Below are 22,718 nucleotides of genomic sequence, written 5' to 3' on the forward strand. Positions count from 1 at the left end.
GCTAGGCCTCGGCGCGTCCCTGGGCTCGGGTAACCAAGTTCCCGGGGCGGATCCGGCCCGGCCGCGGCGAGTAAACTCCCTGCTCGATCACCCGGTCAGAGCGGGACTTGCTCCCGGCGGGCCGCGGGCCCCTCCCCTGGCGTGCACTACCTACCTAACCAGGTTCTGGTAAATGACCGTGGTCCGGTCTGTTAATGGTCAGGGGGCGTTTGGGACTTGTTTCTCGGTCTAAAAGCATGATTGGGGTACAGTTGCAAATAAGCAGACAGCTCTAGCCTAGTCCCAGGGCACAAAGAGAAACACGTTTAGGAACGATGTATAGGCATTGAGCCGGTAAAAAAAAAAAATAAGTTAACTTCAATTTACTGCCATATGGTTTAGGAAAGGGGGAGGGGGTTGTGTTTTCTTTGTTTCGCTACCACAGGTCTTTAAATAAATAAATAAAAAGTGTTAACATACTTGGCGAAAAGTTTATCCCGGTAAGGTTAATGCAAGATTGTGAAAGTGGCTTGCAAGTATTATGTACTCTTGATTTTAAAATCCTGTATAGGTGATGTAGGAGTGGAGAAAGTTTAGTGAGTCAGATTAGTGTGTGCTTCACTCCATTGGAAGGGTATTCTTAAGAAAATGCAGGCCTTAGAATTTCGAGATCGAAAAACTTAGATGGATTAAAAGTATATTTAGAGCAAGTTTCAGAATTTGCTTAACTGGGCTGTTGGGATTGACTCAAAGAACATTTTGTGTTGGAGGATTTTGTGTTTTAAAAGGCTCAAACCTAATAGGAAATACACCATTTTTTCTTCACTTATTGTGGACAAGTGTTGGACGGTGTGAGGTAATAGAGGACTTAGACTCATATAAATATTTGGAAACTGTGTCCATTTCCCCAATTTTTCCTACTTAATGGGAATGTATTCTCTATCTCTGTAATTTAAAAGAAGTTGTTACTAAAGCTACAACCAAATTTTAATTTGGGATGTTAAAGTTTATGTTAGATGTAGCTTTGTGTACACTGACCACCTTTAAGACAAAATGAAGCAGCATGGCTGCAGACTCTCTTATAAGAACTGGGAGAGTTAAAACTACAGAATCAGCAATGGAAGAATGGATTTGAGACCCATTCTTCTGCTTCAGGAAAACATCCAGATAGTTCCATTCTAATTGAATGGTGTCCTGGGAAGATTCCTTTATCCTCAGTAATCTTTTAGAGTAATTAAAGACCCACAGTGTGAGGATTCTTGAATGTAACACAAATTCTGTAGTTTAAACCCATTTCCCCCAATTTGGTCCTGTGGAAAGGCATATGGTTTTGAAACTTACATTACCTTTTAGTTACTTGAATATTACTGAACCTCAGCACATGAATAGCACACTTTTTCTGGTAACTTACATAATGCCAGATGTTTCTCAAAAGAAACATTGCTGTAATTCATCAGTTGAAAACTTACAATATTTGACAAGTGATTATCTTTTGAGGGGCTAGTTTACGGCTTAAGGCAGGAGTGGCAGTCTCATTAAGAATCACATTTAATTCGTCAGATATATGTTTTGCAGATTATTAGTTCACGCTCCCATTATTTTCATCAGTAAAAAATTAATCAACAAATGTAAAGTTTGACACCCTCACTATTCTAGTTCTTTTCTCACCTTTCTCTTTTTTGGGCAAACAAATCTCATTTTTTTTTAGCATTTCTTTGGTTATATGATTTTTGAGCTTTTTTAATCATCTCTCCCACCTCCGAATTCTCTGTGGTTCTTGTTTCCTTTCACAGTGCGACCTAGAACTTGATGTAGTAGTCTGGTAAAAGATCTGAAATGTGCTGCCTGTAATATTCTACTTGGATTGCGCTACCTTTTCAGTGCCTTAGAATGCATGTAATTTGTTACTTTGTCTTTGTGCTCACCTAATGAGTTGTATGATATTATATGTAATGACGTAACTTTGGACAACTCAGCCCCAGGATGGACATCTGTCAAGCTGAGTCTCTACCTTGTGAAGCAGTGGACCACCTCTGAGAAAGGAGATACAACCAGGAGCATAAAGAAATGTTCTAGCCAGGGGTCAACATACTTTTTCTGTAAAAGGCCTGGTAGTAAATATTGTAGGCTGTGTGTGCTATAAGGTCTTTGTCATCTCTGCCATAATAGTGCAAAAGCAGCTATAGACAACATGTAAATCAATAGGCACAGCGGTGTTCCAATGAAAACTTTATTTTTGGATGCTGACATTTGAGTTTTGTATCATTTTCATGTGTCATAAAATGTAATTCTTTGTTTTACCACTTAAAAATGTAGAAACCATTCCTAGCTTGCAGGTTGTACAAACACAGGAGGTGGCTGAAATTTGGCCCACTTTGGCCTGTGGGGTATAATTTGCCTACTTCTTTTCTCAACTAGAGCTTTAGAGAGTTGATGGAACTCTTTAGAGAGTGGGAACTAGGGCCCACTCTGCTTGGTATTCATTCCATCATTTCCTTTGGGTAATGGTAATGGGGAATAACTGGTTTGGCCCGTGGTTTGTACCTCAGTTTCCAGCAGCACCATGGAGATTGGTAGAGAAATAATTGTTCATCAGGGGTGAGAAACAGGGCTCCCCACCTTCCTAGACTGAGTCTGAGTGGAGCCGCCAGTACTCTACATTAAGCCTCCTGCTTGCCCATTATGACTTTTCTAGCCAGAATTCCACTTTTCCATTTTTTAATTAGCTTTGTAACGTTCTTGTCATCTTAACAAACTTTTTACATCCGGGCCCAGTCACTTTATGTTCTCATACCAACACCATCTAGTTCCATGTTACACATAGTGAAATCAGCCCACTTTTCTAAGAGTATTTTTGTAAGAGTATTTTTTTTAATGTTTCACTACACACTTTCTTAAATATAGGTATGTTATTCAGAGCTTAAAATGCATTTAATAGCTTGGCAAATTAAAAACATCAAATTACTCAGTGCTTATTAGATAAAATGAAACTATGAATGTTCTTGCATGAGTTTGAGCCTAATTGATTACCTGGAATTAGGACCAGCTTATTGCCTTAAATCAGTCAACCTTTTTTCAGTTGCTACTATGTGTAAGGCACTTTGCTAGGAACCAAGGAATGTGGGGATGAATGAATGAAACACGGCTGCTCACCTTGAGTCCGGTGGGAAGATGCATATGTACACAGCTTCTACAGCACAATGGGAGACCATAAAGGAGGTAAATTGATGATAAAAATCATTGCCAACTTTTTTCCTAATTTTTTAAATAAATTTTTTAGTGTTTTTTATTTATTTCTGAGAGAGAGAGACAGCATGAGCAGGGGAGGGTCAAAGAGAGAGGGAGACACAGAATCTGCATCAGGCTCCAGACTCTGAGCTGTCAGCAGGGCTCGAACCCACGAACCGTGAGATCATGACCTGAGCTGAAGTTGGACGCTTAACCGACTGAGCCACCCAGGTGCCCCATTCCTAACTAATTTTGCCCCACTTCAGAAAGGTAATCTAATTGGTTCTCTTGAGTGCCTTCCTAACTTTTGTGGGCTACTCTTGATTTTGGAAAAAAATGAGATTTCAAAGAGTCCTTTACCAGATTTATTTTTCCCCTAGCTTTTAGAAGATATTCATATGTAAAAATGATAGCAAGTAAGTGAACAAGTAGGTGATCTTATTGTTGTGTTACTCTCAGAAGCATCTGATACTGTTTGTTTTCAAACTAAAGTACAAAAGTATATAGGCCATTAATCTAGCTTTTGGAAGTTGTACCATTTTTTGAAATTGTACCACTCTTGTTAGTAGATTTACATTTTCTCGTCTCTAAATATATTATCTGACCCTAAAAGCACACATGCGGATGATCCCAGAGTGAAGTGCAAGAATTTTGATTTCAGGATCTGGGGACTGCAAAAGCCAGGATTGTTAATTGGCTTGTGGTTTTAAGGTGGTAACTTTTGCCTTCCTTGTAAGTAAAGTAAATTGACTCCCACTGAAGATTTTTGCCAACATGTCAGACCATTTATTTTACTTTAATTCTGATCTGTTAAAAGATTATCACATTCTAAATTAAGGCTTTTTCAGTAAAATAGATCATGAATTACATTTACCCTGATTTTCAATACGGGATAGATAAAAATGTATATATTTTGTTCCCGGGGTCTTTGACTTCATGATTTCATAAAAAGTTGATTTTGAAGCTCATTTTCCCCATTTTTTTGGCATTTGTGTTTAAGTGTCATAAAATACAACTTTCTTGTTTTAAAATTAGAAATTTAATTTGGAAGAAACTTCTTTCAATCTTAGAATTTTGATGTGTATTAGCAGCAATCTTGTTTGAAGATTGAAAACTTTTTTATACTAGAAATTTAAGAAATTTCTGATGTGAAATGATCAAACAAATCCCTTTGATTAGGCTTGCAATATCTTAAAAATAAAGAAATCCATGCTCTTATGACTCATAATTTTAAAAACATCAGCTTTAGGACATCTACCATATACATTTGCTGAGGTTTGTTTTTGTTGTTTTTGTTTTGAGCTGGAGACTCCAAAAGCTGTGTTTAGTGAACGTTAAAGTGTTGTTGAGTTATCCTAGAAATAGTGTGTTTTTTAATTACGTTATAAATATTGCTGGAGAGCTATTTTCATGAGTATGAACTCAAAGGAAACATTTCCTACATTTTACATTCATGAAAGTTAAAAGTAAAATGCTGATTATAATTAAAATATTTTATTTTTATTTGTTTACTTAAAATGTTTGTTTATTTTTGTGCGTAAGAAAGAGGGAGAGCATGTGGAAGGGGCAGAAAGAGAGGGATAGAGAGTTCCAGGCAAATTCCTCTGCTGTGAGCGCAGAGTCCAACTCAGGGCTCCATTGCACAGACCATGAAATCTTGACCTGAGCTGAAATCAAGAGTTGGCCACTTTCTGCTGACTGAGCCACCCAGGTCCCACTGGTTTTTTGTTTGTTTGTTTTGTATTGTTTTGTTTTAGAGAGAGTGCAAGTGGGGGAGAGGGCTAGAGGGAGAGAATCTTAAGTAGGCTCCACTCTTAGGGTGGAGCCTGATGCAGGGCTCAATCCCATGACCCTGGGCTCAATCCCATGATCCTGGGCTCATGACCTGAGCCAAAATCAAGAGTCAGATGCTCAACCAACTGAGCTGCCCAGGCGCCTCTATGATTAAAATATTTGTGTTTGTGTGTGTGTGTGTGTGTGTGTGTGTTTATGTGTGTGTGTGTTTTTAAGTAACTTTTTTTTCCTTTTAATGTTTGTTTAATTTTGAGAGGGAGATACAGAGCAAGAGATTGGGAGGGACAGGAGAGAGGGAGACAGGATTCAAAGCAGGCTCTATGCTGACAGCAGAGAGCCTGATGTGGGGCTTGAACTGACAAACTGAGATCATGATCTGAGCTGAAATGAGACAGTTAACCGACTGAACCACCCAGGTGCCGCCCCCCATAATTAAAAGCTGTGTAAAAGATTAATTCCATATTAATTTTAGTGTTATACTAGGAGCCATGATGTTTTTCAGTTTTTTTAAATGATAAGGTATAGTTTTTTCAATTGCTGAAGTTATTTATTAAAATTGAGGAAAACGCCCTTAAGAGTACACACATCAGAGTTTTTTAAAAATGTAGTAACTTTGGGGTGCCTAGGTGGCTCAGTCGGTTAAGTATCTGACTCTTGGTTTTGGCTCGAGTCAGGATCTCACATGGTTTGTGGGTTTGAGCCCTGCATCAGCCTCTGCACTGACAGTGCAGAGCCTGCTTGGGATTCTCTCTCTACTACTTTCTGTGCTCCTCCCTCGTCAAAATAAATAAATAAACTTAAAAAAATTAAAAAATTAAAATGTGCTAACTTTTGTGTTAGCCATGTCCTGATTCACGTTGGAGATAGGGATAAGACAGTTCCCTAAGGGAACTTCGATACTACCTAGATTCCATAGGAAGGAATGAGTCATCATGAAAAGAGAGGGTGTTCTTGGGGTGGTAAGGACAGGATGACAGGACAGTGTTGTCAGAGGAAAGTTAGGCAAGGTGGACATGAAGCTTGGAAATGATCTGTAGCCAGAGGGAGTTAGAGACAGAAGACTTCCATGCTGAGTACCAGGAGGTGAAAACTCATTGTGAAGCTAGCAAGAGATGAATTTCCTTGTTAGGCACCTTCCAGGGTCCCATCCCTACTACCTGTCTCACCACCCTCCCATGGTGTTGGTTAATTATGTTTTTAGTTGTCTTTCTGAATAGTAAGGAAGCAGTTCGTGTATGTGGTCATTTATTTCTTCCATGGCCACAGTGCCAACCAGCAGTCTAGCAACTTTGCCATTGGCTTCAAGGAGTATCAGAGGAAGTATGAATGGATCCCAGCAAGCCCATCACTGCTGTGAGAAAAAAAAAAAAACAACAACTGAAATCACAAGAGTGGGTCAGTCAAGTCACCTTCAGCTAGGCGGGACAGACAATAAATGGGTGAAGCCTCTTGATATCATGACTAATTAGGTTTAGCATTCTACTGAATTGTGTGGGGTTCCCCCCCCCCCTTGCTGGTACTCAGTGCCAGTGTCGTGAACTTCAACTTTTTTTTATGTATATAGTAAGAGAGTTTTCATTAGGAGAGTCACTTTAGAGTGCTAACTTGAGCTGTTAGAACAGTCACAGGCATATTCAGTTAATGATTTATTTTTTGGTTTTGAGTTGTTTCTTTTTGAGTCTCTGTCACCCTCCCCTCCCACCTAGTAAAGTGGAGGGTCCCTCTAGTGGCACTCTTCCCTTATTTTCCAAGCATTTTTTTACACTGTAATTGCTTGTCTACCTCCTCAACAAGGTACCTGAAAGGCAGGTATAGTGTTACTTACCTTTGCAGCCTACCACCAAGCACAATGTCTGGCCTTTGGGAGGCCAGACATTTGAACACTTGTGGGTGATTTTTAGAGATGTTATTACTTGTCTGAAAAATGGTAAGACTAGAAACTGCTGTCTTTTTATCTGGGAAGCTGGTTAAGAAGGAGGGAGATGGTGGGAAAGAGAATGTGGAACTTTCATAAAAGTAAGAGAGGATGAATAAACTACATAGAGTGAAAAAAAACTTAAGGGGAGCTGACTCCTGGGGGAATGACTTGGGATTAGACTTGGGTATTATTTTTTTGTTTTACTTCTGGCTCTGGTTTCAGATTAACTGGCTGTGGGTTCTGGATATTGCACCATGTGTGAGTTTTCTGATTCATTCAATCATTCATTCAGTGGATATTGATAGACTTCCTACTTGAGTACTACTCAAAGTCATCTCCAGAGCTTGCCACAAGTTGTTGACCCTTGCTGCAGCGTGATAATATTCAGTGGGTTTGAAACACTTTTGGGAATTCAGTGCTTTCCTGTTGCACAGGCTGTGGTTCTTTTCCAATATGCTGGAATTAGTCCTTAAAATTTATATCTTATGACAGAGTAGTTAAATCATGTAAGTATTTTAATGTTTTGACAATATTCATCCACCCCTCCTTTTTTGGGAGAGAACATGTGAGTGGGGGAGAGGAGAGGGACGGGGAGGGAGCTGGGGAGAGAGAGAGAGAGAGAGAGAGAGAGAGAGAGAGAGAGAGAATCCTAAGCAAGTTCCACACCCAGCACTGAGTCTGACGTGGGGTTCGGTCCCACAACCCTGGGTTCATGACCTGAGCCAAAATCAAGAGTTGGACACTCAACCAACTGAGCCACCAGGGCGCCCCTCTTTTTTTAAGCCCATTTTCATTTAAATTTTTCAATTACTTCTAGTTCTGCCCAGCAGTACATTTTTTTCCTTAATATTGTCCTTAGACTCTGAAAGTCTCAACACATATCTGCATATGTTAAAGTATGTTCAAGTAAATTATCCCTCATAGGTTTGTAAGTATCTTTTTGATGCTTAGAAAAGAGCTCAAGGGATTAAATGTTTAATTTTTGTATTCAGTATAGTTTTTGTGTGTGTGAAGGCCTAATGGTTATATAGCAACTGTCGGTTAACTAGATGGTACTTCTTTTCATTAGTTTTCCTCAACCATCATTCTCCTTTGGTGTCCTCTATGATTGTAGAGCTTTGGCAGTGCAAAGAAATGAGAAGTTTTCTAAATTAGGAGTTAAGGACATTGCAGTAAAACAGGCAGAGATTATTTAAAGGAGTTGTTACTGATGTGTCTCTTCTGTAAGAATGAAATAAATACATGCTGGGAGCTGGGGGTGCTTGGGTATTGGGAACCACGTAGTTTTCGTAATCTGAGATCTTACATTCACCCTGATTAACACTGCTAGGGATTCTGATACAGTTAATTGCAATTTGAAATTAATGTAAAGTATGCAGTTTGTGTGTGTAGCTATAGATACAGATATACATAGTGGTCACAGATGAAGGACTGATCTTCCCTTCCATAGGAAAAATGGTGATTAGCACCTGAAGTGACAGTGGGTAAGCACTTGACCCATGGTGTTTCTGACATTTTCTGTCAGACCTGCCACATAGCTTCATGTTCTTTCATTGCTCCATATTGTTTTCTATAAGCTTTTTATAAGTGCAAGCCACATGTAATTTTATTTTGTATTTTTATTTTTTAAGCCACATGAAATATATATATATATATATATTTTTTTTTCTTTTCTTTTTTGAAAGAGACACAGAGGGCAAGTTGGGGGGGGGGTGGCAGAGGGGGAGAGAGAGACAGAGAGAAGAGAGAATCCTAAGTGGGCTCCATGGCTTGTTCTCTCTCATGACTGGTGAGATCATACCCTGAGCCAAAATCAAGAGTCGGATGATTACCCAGCTGAGCCACGCAGGTGCCCCTGGCCACATGTAATTTTAAATTCTCTGGTAGCCACAGTAGCAAAACTGAGGTGGTGAAATTAAATTTAAATCATTTAATACTGTAATCCAGTATTTCCAAGTTAACATTAATCAACATAAAAATTATTATATTCTTTTTTCTTACAAAATTGTAAAAATCTACATTTTACCCTTAGCACACTTTAGTTCAGATGCTAAATTTTGATCAAAAATACTTTATGTTAGTTGAGAATTATCTTCAGACTTGGCATTGGGAGTCTGCCAATACATTTTTTGATCATGTATAGTCTCTTTTTGTAGGTATACTTTGATGTAGTATTGTCATCTACTTAATGGTGAGTTTATTAACATTCTGGATTTTTGCTTCTTTAATTTCCTAAGAACCCAGATTTTACCTTTTTCAGTTAAAAAATTTTTAACCTACATTAGCAACATTTAATCATTATAATAGAAAACTACTTTATAAGCAGCTATAAATGTATATAAATTATAATCCCTCTGTGGGCCCTTCAGATAGGAAAAGTAAGTAAATGTCCTCAGGGTGATTTTAATGTGAGTTTGGGAGATTATTTTAAGTCCTCTGTGATGACAAATGTAAAATTTGTAAAAATTGTTACTAGTCCATTGCAAGTTGTATTGTGGTGGGTTCAGAAGATAGTTTGGATACTATCTGGTGAGGATAGACTTTTCATCATTTGAAGAAAGTGACCTTCATCCAGGCTTGGTAATTTATTGTAGGTGTATGTCATTGTAATGAGATTGGATCTCTAGTATCCATCTGGAAAAGGCCTTTGGCATCTAACAATAGAAAAGCAGATGGTTATGACTCTTATTTAAAGTAATTTTAAGAAAATTGGGGCATTTGGCTGGCTTAGTAGAGCATGCAACTCTTAACCTCAGGGTCATGAGTTCAGGCCCCACGTTGGGCATTTTAAACCTATATTACTTTAAAAAAAAGTTTTTAAAAAGTAATTTTAAGAAAACAGATTATGGAACTGATAGCCAGCCCACTATCAAGGTTAGCCAGCCACTGGTGATTTCTCTTTTTTACCTGTTTGGTGTATTGTTTTAGCCAGTTAGAACTAGATTTGCAAATAAAAATAGTGTTACAGAGATAGTCTGTTAAAAATTAAAGACCTTATGTGTTTTTGCCTTCATTTCACTGAAGCGGCAGTTCCACAGAGCAGTCGGTTTTATGTTCTGTTCTTTTTCAGTCCCACTATAGTCAGATCTTTGGAACATCAGGAATTTATGTCTTTTTTTTTTCTTTAATAGTATAAAAATAGTAGTACTATATGGTTTGGGTACTCTCACCCAGTGATTTTCAAAGAGTAATTTAGGACCAGCACTCTTAGCATCACTTGGGAACTTGGCTGGAAATGCAGATTCTTGGACCCTGCCTTGCACCTACTGAATCAGAGCTTCTGGAGGTGGAGCTCAGGAATTTGTGTTTTCACAAGCTTCTACCTGGACCCAGTTATGACCAGAGGCATTTATGTGTGAGATGGTTATCACTGGTGACAGGCACACAATGGTTGTGGCACCATTTTTTTTAGGGTATGGTACTAATCAAATGGAAGTACAGTTGCTACCTTGGCTTCATTCTTCTTGAACACTGTGTTACTGTCACCTGACGAGGTGGGAGAGAAGTGTGGCTCCCCACTCTAGACCAGTACTATTAATTTACTCAACATTTTAATTGAATGTGTACTTGGGGCTTCAAGGATACCATAGTGAACAAAACAGAAGATTCCTGTCCCTGTTTCACTCACATTCTATTAGAAGAAATATATCAGGTCTGTGAGCCAAACCTGGCTGGTTGCTTGTTTTGGTTTGTTTACTTGTTTGTTTAAAATTTTATTTATGTGTAAGTAATCTCTATACCCAACGTGGAGCTTGAACTCACAACCCCAGGATCAGGAGTCACATGTTCTACCAAGTGAGCCAGCCAGTTGCCCCTGTGATATTTAATTATTTTATTTTATTTATATTTAAGTTCAAGTTAGGTAACATATAGTGTAGTATTGGTTTCAGGAATAGAATTTAATTAGCTGCTTGTTTTTGTAAATAAAGTTTTATTGGAATATGGCTGCATCTGCTCATTTACATATGTCTAAGCTCTTTTTATACTGTAATGGTTGAGTTGAGTAATTGTGACAGAAAAAGCTGAAAATATTTACTATTTAGCTGTTTACAGAAAAAGCTTGTGGTTCCATGGGGTAGCCCATAAAAGAATAAATATGTGATATGTAATAAAGTGTTAGGAGTTGACAAGTGTTACAAAAAACCATTCAGTGGGTTAAGGGAATGGGGGGGGAGCTGCTTTAGATACTGTGGTCAGTGAGGGCCTTTTTGAAGATGGGACATTAAAAGAAAAAAGTAAGTGAAGGATATTTAAAGAAAGAAGGATATGGCTGAAGGTATAGCAAGTGCAGATGTGCTGAAACTTGGAATGTTCTGGGAACAGCATCAAGACCACTGTGGCTGGAAGACCATGATTAGAGGGAAAGGGGTAAGAAAGTTGCCCTGCCAGGGCCAGATCCTTCAGACCCTTGTATTGTGGGCTGAGGTGAGGACTGTTTAACTGTGAGTGCATTGAGAAACACATTTTCGAAGCCCTTCTAGAGAGGGGTCTTTCTGGCTAAACAAATGGCAAAGGCTGGAAACTAAATACCTGGTGGTGTAACACATTTCAACATCTCTAAGAAATGTTTCTCTAAACTTTCCCCTACACTCATTACTCCTAAGCTTTCTGGTCCTCAGCACTCATGTATCTATGTATTCATTTAGCTAATGTTTCTTGTACGTTGTGGGGTTTGGTAGAGAGCAGATATTTCCCTAGTTTGAATGTAAAACCCTTGAGCCTAGAAATTGGGTCGTCTATGTTAGCAACTTTCAAACTTTGAAAAATATAACTCATAGTAAGAAATGTTTTTGATATTCTCCAATAGTTACATACATATGTAAAGAAATAAGTGGGGCGCCTGGGTGGCTCAGTCGGTTAAGCGTCCGACTTGAGCTCAGGTTATGATCTCACGGTTTGTGGGTTCGAGCCCCGCGTCAGGCTCTGTGCTGACAGCTCAGAGCCTGGAGCCTGCTTCAGATGCTGTACCTCCCTCTCTCTCTGGCCCTCCCCTGCTCATGCTGCCTCTCTCTCTCTCTCTCAGAAATAAATAAATCATTAAAAAAAAAGAAATAAGTTTTACAAAACAGTACTTACCTTTACTATGAAAGAGGTATTTTCTATTATTTCATTAAAAACAAAAATACTAAGGGTGCCTTGGTGGCTCAGTCAGTTAAGCCTCCGACTCTTGATCTCAGGGTTGTGAGTTCAAGCCCTGTGTTGGGCTCCACGCTGGGCATGAAGCCCACTTAAAATAAAAATACTGGTTGTGACCTCCTAGACTGATTTCCCATTCTACTCATTGTTTGTGAATTGCTATTTGAAAACCACTGCCAACGCTGTCTAATCCAAAACTTGGAGCCCCTTATGTATAAGGTATTGTGATCGGTATGGAGACAAATAGAAAACAGTTTTTCCTCTTGGAGGGGGATCTTGGAAGTTCTAGGTCTATTAGATAAACTAGCTATAGTATGACTGAGGCAGTAAGTGTCAAATCAGTTATTACAAGTTCCATGGAGTTAGCAAATGGAATAGAGTGCTTTTTGGTTGTCAGAGAAGGCATTTCCAAAAGACTGACATTTAGACTGAAGACTTGAAAAGATACTGTGGTTTTTTTTTTTAATTTTTTAATGTTTTATTTATTTCTGAGAGAGAGAGAGCGAGGGTGAGCAGGGGAGGGTCAGAGAGAGAGGGAGACACAGAATCTGAAACAGGCTCCAGGCTCTGAGCTAGCTGTCAGCACAGAGCCCGACGTGGGGCTTGAACCCACGAACTGCAAGATCATGACCTGAGCTGAAGTCGGACGCTTAGCCAACTGAGCCACCCAGGCGCCCCTACTGTGGGATTTTTTTTTAAATTGAAGTATAATTGACATAGAATATTATATTAGTTTCAGGTGTGCAACATAGTGATTGGGTATTTGTATACGTTATGAGGTGATCACAAGTCTGGTTACCATCTGTCACCATACAGAGGTTTTACAATATTAATGACTGTATTCCCTATGCTGTAGTACTATATATTATAACGAGTTGGAGATAGGGCTCTCTACCAAGTGAGAGAATGGCAGAGGGCAAACTACAAGCTAAGCAAGCAGGAGATGTGCTCGGGAGAAGGGTGTGGGATGACACTGAGACCTGGGTTTCTGGAGCAGAAGACTCCTGTGTGTCTGCAGTGGGAGTGAGTGAGGTGTTAGCATGATTGATTTACCTGGGGTCCTTAACCGACTGAGCTACCCAGGTGCCCCAATTTATTTATATACTTTTAAGATTTTATTTTTAAGCAATCTCTATACCCAACGTGTGGGGCTCGAACTTGCAGCCCTCAAAGGAAGAGTCACATGCTCTACCAACGGAGCCAGCGAGGCGCCCCTGCTGACCCCTACATTAATTCATTTGTTTAATAAATATATTTTGGGGGCGCGTAATGTGGCTCACTCCATTAAGTGTCTGTCTCTTAGCTCAGGTCTTGATCCCAAAGCTGTGAGTTCAAGCCCTGCATTGGGCTCCGCACTGGGTGTGGAGCCTACTTAAAAATAAATAAATAAAAAATAATAAGTGTATTGTGTGTGTGATACCTTCTCTAACTGAAGATCTTATGTAGGGCACTGTGACCAAAAAAAAAACTCTCAAGATAAGAGAGGTGATTATAATACGCTATACTAAGAACTATAATAAATTTATACTTACAGGATATAGTCAGTAGATAATGGAGGCTTCTCTGTTTCTTGAGTGAATTCATGAAGGCATCCCAAGAGAAGTTATGCATCTGAACTGGTAGTTAGTGGATTGCCAGGTATGTGGTGTTGAGGAGACTATCCCATGGAGAGAGACAGGAACAGAAAGGGTTATCCTTTGAGGTGAGACAATAAGAAATTTAGCATTACTGAAGCAGAAAGGGAGGGCTATGCCAAGAGATGAACCCATCTCCTGGGGTAACGGGGTGAATTTTTAGGAAGTGTTAAGTCTGGAATCTGATCTTTGTGTTTTAGAAGGATAAGCTCTGACTGGATTTGCGGGGAGGAGGGGGAGAGTTAAATTACCATAAGATAAGATAGTGGCTGGGGCACCTGAGTGACTGGGTGTCTCAGTCATTTGAGTGTTGGATTCTTGATTTCTGCTCAGGTCATGGGATTGAGACCTGCATCAGACTCTGCACTGAGAGTGGAGTCTCCTTAAGATTCTCTCACTTTCTGGCTTTGCTCCTCTCCCCTGCTCATGCTGTCTCTCTAAAATAAGAAAAAGATTTGGGGTGCCTGGGTGGCTCAGTTGGCTAAGCGTCCGACTTTGGCTCAGATCATGATCTCACGGTTCGTGGGTTCGAGCCCCACGTCGGACTCTGCTGACAGCTAGCTCAGAGCCTGGAGCCTGCTTCGGGTTCTGTGTCTCCCTCTCTCTCTGACCCTCCCCTGCTCATGCTGCCTGCCTCTCTCTCTCTCTCTCTCTCTCTCTCTCTCTCTCAGAAATAAGTAAAATGTTAAAAAATAAAATAAGAAAAAGATTTTAAAATTAAAAAAAAAAAGATGAGATTGTTGCTGTAGTGGGTGCAAATAGACCTGCTTGGTGATTAATTAGACATAGGGATTATGAAGGGGTGAAAAGTCTAGGAAAACAGGGTTTTGGCTTGATTAGTTGGGCAGCACCATTCATCAATAAGATATATATAAGAGAAACATGCATATATAAGAGAAACATGCATATATAAGAGAAACATGCTTTGAGGGTGAATGTGGAAAGCAGGGGAAAGAAAAGTGGTTTCTAATTTTAGCATGTTGGGTTGGAGGTACATGTGAGAAATACAGGTAGAGATTTCCAGGGGCAGTTGAACATGGGGGTCTAGAATTCAGAAGAGCTTGGACGTAATCTGTAGTAGTAGAGTTGGTTGCTCAGTGATGGTGAGAACATAGAGATTGAGAAGATGAGGAGAGGGGCACCTGGGTGGCTCAGTCAGTTGAGCATCTGACTTTGGCTTAGGTCATGATGTCACGATTCGTGGGTTTGAGCCCCACGTTGGGTTCTGTGCTGATAGCTCAGAGCCTGGAGCCTGGTTTGGATTCTGTGTCTCCTTTTCTCTCTGCCCCTTGCCCACTCATGCTCTGTTTCTCTCTGTCTCAATAATAATAAACATTAAAAAAATTAAAAAAAAAAAAGAAAAGAGAAGACGAGGAGACTGAGCACATCCTCTGAAAGCCCTAGGAAACACATAACATTTAAGGAACAGGAAACTGAATGGGCATAGCCTGGAGAGTAGGAAGAGAACCAGGAGAGAGTGTTGGCATTGAAACATAGGAAGGTGATTTTCTGGGAAGGAGGATTCAGTCAGTATTGCTGCAGATAGGTAAAGAAGATAAGTGAAGTATTCATTGGCTGGAGCTCTCAAATGAGGAAGGTTGTGAAACTTAATGCACACTTTCAAAGGAATGAGCTAGAGCCCAGACTGCAGGGTGTTAAATCCTGCAAGAACATGAGATGTTAAGAACACTACCTAAAGATTTAGCTGTGAAGGAAAGGAGAGATGTCAACGGCAAAAGGTATTTCTAGCACCTGGAGCAGGTCTTATCAGATATTAGAGACTGGGAAAATTCGTTCATTCAGTGCTGTGCCTACGGGTACAGTATTTGAAAGTGGGAATAGAATAATGAAAGATAAGTTCTCATTATAGTTTACATTGTAATCGGGAGAGGGGGACAAAAAAACGTGTAATGTAATTTTGGTTTGTGGTAAATATTCTGAAGAGTGTAAAGCAGAGTGAAGGAATAGGGAGTAAGGGTTGAACATGATGGAAGGTGAATGAGTGCTCTGTGTGGCTATTTTTAAAAGAAAGGTCAGGAGGGCCTTTCAGAGGATGTGCTCCTTTGAAGCAGAGACTTCATCAAGTATAAAGCCCTGGGGTTAGAGTAAAGTGGGTTGGTTGAGGAACAGACGAGCCGGAGCTGACTAGACAGGAGGAAGAGGAGAGAAGAAGAGGTAGGGATGGACTGAGTCCAGATTATTGGGGCACTTATAGGCTGTGGTGAGACATTTGAACTTAATTCTTTGAATGTAGAGCTACCAGTCTTGCTGGTGTAGTGTAGGCAAAAGCACATGGTTAGGAAGAAGGCCATTTACTGAGACAGGGAAGGCCGGGGCCAACGAACGTGTTTGGAGGAGGAGGTCAGGAGTTCTGTTTCAGACATACGAGGTTAGAGATGTCTGTTAGATGTTCAAGCAGAGGTGTGTAGGCCATTTGGATGAATGACCTGGAGTTGGACTGGCTGAATGAGTGAATGAAGTCAAGACTTGAGGTGACTATGTTGTTCTTCTCTCCAGTTTATTGGGGCTTGAGTTCCCCAAAACTCTAATTAGGTAAATATCTGTTTGGGAGCCTGTGAACCTTGTCTTTTTCTCAAAGTAGCAAGCCAGAGGGGGCATAGAGGTAGCGAGCCCCTGTGTCTCCCATGGCAGTGCTGTAGTTCCAGACAGGAGAGCTTACTGTGAGGATTAGGCCGGTTTGGCAGCTGGGTAATGAATTCGTTTATTTTTGTTCGTTTCTCACCAGTAAAATCAAGAGGAAGATAGAATAATCTTTTCGTCTGGAAGGAAATCAGCCTTCTATATTTTTCCCCAAATTGTGTTTCAGAAAGGCTGAGTCATACTACTTGAGATCATAGTGAGGACTAGAATTCAGATCCCGTGACTCTTGTTCCAGGTTGTTTTCTACTGTATATGCTGCTGGGGTGAAGGCTCAGAGTTTTTTAGTTTGTAAACTAATACTAGAGGCTTAGACTTCTGCAATGAATAGAATTTTCCTGTGTGCTGAAATTTTTTTCTGAGATGCTGAATAGTAAATTTAAGGATGGGATTTTTGGAGCCAGACTGTCTGGGTTCAAACTTTCCTTGGTCACTTACTCACTGTGATGTCAGTAAGTTGTTTACCTCTCTGTGCATCATTTCATGAAACAAGCATAATGCTTAGTGACCTCAGAGTGGTTAGTCGATTGGTTATTATATATAAAAATTTAGGCTAGTGACTGGCATATAATGAGCACTTATTGGGGCACCTGGGTGGCTCAGTCTCTTGAGCATCTAACTCTTGATACCAGCTCAGGTCATGATCCCAGGGTCTTGGGATTGAGCCCCATGTCAGGCTCAGTGCTAGGTGTGGAGCCTGTTTAGGATTCTCTCTCTCCCTCTTTCTCTCTAAAAACAATGGGGGTGGGGAGACACCTGGGTGGCTCAGTTGGTTGAGCAGTTGACTCTTGGTTTTGGCTCAGGCCATCATCTCACAGTTTGTGAGTTCAAGCGCCACATCGGGCTGCACGCTGACAGTGTAGAGCCTGCTTGGGATTCTTTTTCTCTCCCTCCCTCTCTCTCTCTGTCCTGCCCCAGCTTACATGCACATGTCCCTCCTCCCCACCCCTCCACCTCAAAATAAGTAAGCTTTTAAAAAAATTAAGTAAAAAATAAGTTTTAGAAATAAAAAAGGGGCACCTGGGTGGCTCAGTTGATTGAGTGTCCGACTTTGGCTCGGGTCTGATCTCAATGGTTTGTGAGTTCAAGCTCCACATTGGGCTCACTGCTGTCAACACAGAGCCCACTTTGGATCCTCTGTTCCCCTTGCTCTTTGCCCTTTGTCTACTTGTGCTCTTTCTCTCAAAAATAAATAAAACATTAAAAAAAATTATTTGAACTATCTTAATTTTTGTCTTGGTTGTAGAAAACAGTTGTTTTCCATACTTCTAAATTCTTTGCATATAATTTGAGTGCTAACAATATGCAAGTTATATTTCCTTATTTAAGATATAGTCTCTGCACTCAGGGAATTTGCATTCTAATAGAGAACGAAGGATTAAAAATGCAGGAGATACCAAAAAGCTTACCCTTATAGGCCAATGAAAGCTATGGATACTCTCTTCCTTTTCTGACATTCTGTAAATCAGTGTCCGATGGAGACTGAGGAGAAGGGATCTGAGCCAGCTTTGTGGAGAAGGGACTTGCTTGGATAGAGTAGAAACAGATAGGTATTCCAGACCAAGGCTGTAGGCAGAAATGAGTATGTAAAAAGAAGGCCAAGCCAGGAAAACACACAGAATTTGTGAACAGTAGAACAGGTTTGCTAAGGTAAAGGCCCATGAAAGATAGTAGTGAAAAAGTTCCATGGAGAATATACCAAGATCAACCATACCAAACTTAACCTCTTTTTTTGATTTGGCTTATTAATTGGTACATCAAGGGGTGCCTGGCTGGCTCAATCTGTCGAGCATGCGACTCTTGATCTTGTGAATTTGAGTCCCACATTGGGCGTAGAGTTTACTTAAAATAGATAGATACGTCAGAGTGTCACCGTACACAGTAGATTTCCTTCACAATGGTGTATCAATCAGACGAAGACTGTCCTCGTCCTGGTGAACTGCATAGATCTGTTAGATGATGGTGTAAGAGGAACTTGTCACTAGTTCTGAGTAGCTCAGAGTGTTGATCCATAGGTTAGTGGCAACCTAAAGGCAGGACTAAGATGATTCTGTAGCTTTTTTCTGTTCTAGGACTTTTTTTTTTTTTAAGTCGACCAAGATTGACACAGAATTAATATATTCCCCTGGTCTATTTTCAACACATCCACATTTTGCCATTTTTATATCAATTTCCACTCCCTCCCTTTTTTAGGGTTTGAACATTTTATAAATCCCAGACCTGCATATCATTTTACCCACAAATATTTCAATATTTATCTCTAGCTGATAGAGATGCATTATACACACATGCTTACATGTGAAGCCACAGTATCATCACACTTGACAAAAACAATAATTCTTTAATATTATCTAGTACCCAGTTCATGTTCAGTTTTCCTAGCTATCTCAAATGTGTCTTAAAAAAAGTGTTTATTTTTGAGAGAGAGAGAGAGAGAGACAGAGCACAGGTGGGGGAGGGCAGAGCGAGAGACACAGAATTTGAAGCAGGCTCCAGGCTCTGAGTTGTACCTGCAGAGCCTGACACAGGGCTCAAACCCACAAACTTCGAGATACGAGATCATGACCTGAGCTGAAATTGGTTAACTGACTGAACCACCTGGGTGCCCCTCAAAAGTGTTTTTTTAAGTTGGTTTGTTAAAATCAGTATTTAAACAAGGTCTACATATTACATTTGGTTGGTATATCCTTTAAAACCTCTATTTATAACAGCCCTCTCCTCTTTGAAAAATACTATTTATTTGTTGAAGAAACTGAATTGTTTCTTTAATACTATTTCCCACATTCTGGCTCACATTTTTGTGATGTCTTTTTAACATATCATTTCATTTCCCCATTTTTTAAAAAGTGATACTTGGTCCTAGAAGCTTGATTTAGATGCTTGTTTTGATAAGAATGTTTCATAGGTGCTAAGTATTTCATAATAATTCTTATTATAGCCTATTGAGAGGTCCACAATGTCTGGTTGTCTCAGCAGGTTCAGATGTCAGCCTGTCCCTCCATTGGCTGTCACTGATGTAAGTTGCCTGGATCTTTTGTTTCATAGTGGTTGCAAGACTTTGATTTTCCAGCTCTTACCATTTTTCCTGTCATTTTCCTTATTTATTCAATGGAATTTCTCTATAAAGAACTCTTAGTCATACATGCTTTAAAGAAATCAGTGTAATATAAAGGAAAAGGAAAAATGAAATAATGTATAATAAAATAATATGTCTTTCAAGTTGTATATTTCAGGCATAATTATATTAGAGGAAATAATGAGGAGGTTGTACCGATACCTAGAATCACTGTGAATGTGACAGCTTCAAATGCAAATCGGTAATAGACATCTTGGCAGTTTAGATACCTTAAACAATGTTGCCATTGATGTTTCTTTTTGAACAACTCTTAGTGTCAACTTCTATATAATTAAACAATTGTGTTACTGGTGATTTCAGTGTGTGTTAAAATCACACAAAAAGTACTTAATATCTATATGTAAAACTGACCTAGCTTCTAAGTTTAAGTCATTATAAATAGGTTTTCCATTGAGACATTTTATTTACATTTTCCCCCCCTAAGTTTATTTATTTTGAGAGACAGAAAGCATGAGCAGGGGAGGGACAGAGAAAATGAGAATTCCTAATAGTCTCCACACTGACAGTACATAGCCCAATCAGGGATGTACTGATGAACTGTGAGATCATGACCTGAGCCAAGATCAAGAGTCAGAGGCTTAACCAACTGAGCCACCCAGGAGCCTCTTTTTTTAGAGAGAGAGAGAGAGAGAGAGAGAGAGAGGGAACACACAAGAGTACAAGTGCGAGTGGGGCAGAGGGGCGGAGAGAGCCTTTTTTTAAAAAGTTTTTTTAATGTTTTATTTATTTCTGGGAGAGAGAGAGACAGCGTGAGCAGGGGAGGGTCAGAGAGAGAGGGAGACAGAATCTGAAGCAGGCTTCACGCTCTGAGCTGTCAGCACAGAGCACGACACGGGGCTCAAACCCATGAACCGTGAGATCATGACCTGAGCCGAAGTCGGACGCTTAGCCGACTGAGCCACCCAGGTGCCTCTCTGTTGGGATATTTTAAAGTCATGGGAAAGGTGGGACAGTTCTTCAGGGTGTAATACTGTCCATGACATTACAAGTTTCTATAATCCCTGGCCATTGACCTCCCAGATGCTGAAGTGCACCCATTCGTTGTGATAACCAAATTTTCAAAATGTCCTCTCAGAAGTGATGTTACCCTCATTAAGAATCTCCATTAAGTGAATATATTAAGGCAGAAAATCAAATAACTAGTACAGGTAAACATTTGAAAGAGATAGGGGCATCTGGGTGGTTCAGTCAGTTAAGCATCTTACTCTTGATTTTGGCTCAAGTCACAATCTCATGGTTCATGGGATGGAGCCCTGCGTCCTGCTCCTTGCTACGCAGAGCCTGCTTCGAGGTCTTTATTCCTTTTTTCTCTGCCCCTTCCCTGCTCATGCACTCTCTCTCTCTAAAAAAGTAAACATTAAACATTTTTTTCAATAAAAAAGAAAATAGATAAAATACATCTCTCTTTTTTGTTAATAATACTTCATACCTAGAAAACCTATGGGACTCTTTAAAAATTATTAGAATTACTGAAAGAATTTAGTAAGTGTTGAAGTATATACCTGGAAGTGAGAATTGCTGGATCATAGGGTATGACTGATTTTCATTTAACATATTTTGTTACACTTTTTTCCCCTCATTGGCTTTACTAGAAATAAGGTCAGAAAACATACTCTATAAAAAATATAGGAAAATGAAAGTGCTGAGATATATGTAGATAGTCAAATAAACACTGTTAGAATAAATAAAAACAAAATAAGAGAAAGAAGGAAGTTTTAAAAACAGGGAAAATATAAGATAAAGAAGGAAATAATCTTACTTGATGTAGGGATAACATAAGACAAATTAGACAGGCACCTGGGTGGCTCAGTCAGTTGAGCATCCAACTCTTGATATCGGCTCAGGTCATGATCTCGCAGTTCATTGGTGGAGCCTGGAGTTGGACTCTGAGCCTGCTTGGGATTCTCTATTTCCCTCTCTCTGATGCTCCCCTTCTCACGCTCTCTCTGTCTCTCTCAAAATAAATAAATAACATTTTTTAAAAGTAGCACTATGTACTCACCAATGAGTTTGTTGTTGTTTATGAGTGTAGTGTCAAAATAATTCCCCCTGAAATGACTTGGCAAGAGACCAGCAAGTTGAAGTCTCACAGAAAACCTAGTAGAACCTACCATTAGCAACCTGCAATCAGCTTCTAGTCTTTAACCCCCGCTGGGGAACATATTCTTTGGTAAATAATAGGGAGTAGAGGCTAGACTGGAAAAAGAAACAGCAACTTTGTGGTAGACTTTGGGAGACATTATTAGAGTAAAAAAGAAAATAACAACCCCAAATAAAGTTTAACATTTAATTTTCACAAACAGGTTTCTAATCACTCTGCCAAAAAAAAAAAAAGTTAAATATATATAGGACAGCCTTAATGTGAAATGTTTTTTAATGTTAATACAATTCAGAAACAACCTTCTATTTTGTAAGTCCCTGCTAAACCGTGTTTGGAAATAAATGTATTCTGAATTGTCTCTATTACCTATTTGAAAATTATAGCTATAAAAGCAGTCTGGTACAGGTATGCTGTGGTAGAAACTCAGTCACTGCAAACAGCTTCCTCATCAGATTTTCTAAAATGCTAAACAGTCTTTTGTAAACTTCTGAATGAAGCAAAATGGTCTTTTCTTAACTAATGCGATAGCAGCATACCTGGAAAATAGGTGTTTGTTAAAGCTGCAAAAATATTCTGGGGTTTATGGGGAAAATGGAGTTGAATGGTATGATATAGGTAATTTTAAAGATTATTATTATTATTTTATTTCCTATATGAATGTCTTGTGGGAGATTTGGCATATCTTATTGGGATGTTGAACAATTCTTTACTGCACTTCCAGTCACCTAGTATCTTTGGTGCTTTCCCCCCAATAAACATCAGTAGTTGCCCCAATCATTGCAGTGAACAAAAAATACCCACCACAGAGTTCCAGTATGTCCCCTGGGAATGGTACCTCCAAGGAGAGTTAGTGTGAGTAAACTGATTTTATTGGGTCATGATCTCTAAGTTTGAAAAACACGGAAGAATCAATTGCAGCATTATTGGAAATGTAAGATTCCGTCCTTAGTGTTGATGGATCTGCTTCAGTTAGCTTTGTTCTTTACATTCTGGTTTTCAGACTCCAAGGTAGGTATTAGTGACCTCCAATTCTTTTTTTTTTTTTTTAATGTTTGTTTATTTTTGAGAGACTGAGTGCAAGCAGGGAAGGGCAGAGAGAGAGGGAGACACAGAATCCGAAGCAGGCTCTAGGCT

General features: G+C 39.6%; 1 protein-coding gene across 1 annotated transcript in view; it reads left to right on the forward strand.

Annotated features, from left to right (window-relative positions):
• Positions 1-2,948: 2,948 nt before the first annotated feature.
• KCMF1 (potassium channel modulatory factor 1) overlaps positions 2,949-22,718 on the forward strand; it is a 73,359-nt gene continuing 53,589 nt past the window's right edge. Inside the window, exon 1 of the mRNA XM_077751911.1 lies at positions 2,949-3,198. Within this exon, the coding sequence (XP_077608037.1) occupies positions 3,180-3,198 (19 nt within the window). The 5' untranslated portion in view covers positions 2,949-3,179. The remainder of the gene's footprint in view (positions 3,199-22,718) is intronic.

The sequence above is a fragment of the Crocuta crocuta genome, unplaced genomic scaffold, assembly GCF_008692635.1.
Source record: "Crocuta crocuta isolate KB4526 unplaced genomic scaffold, BGI_CrCroc_1.0 scaffold430, whole genome shotgun sequence".
Taxonomy (NCBI): Eukaryota; Metazoa; Chordata; class Mammalia; order Carnivora; family Hyaenidae; genus Crocuta; species Crocuta crocuta.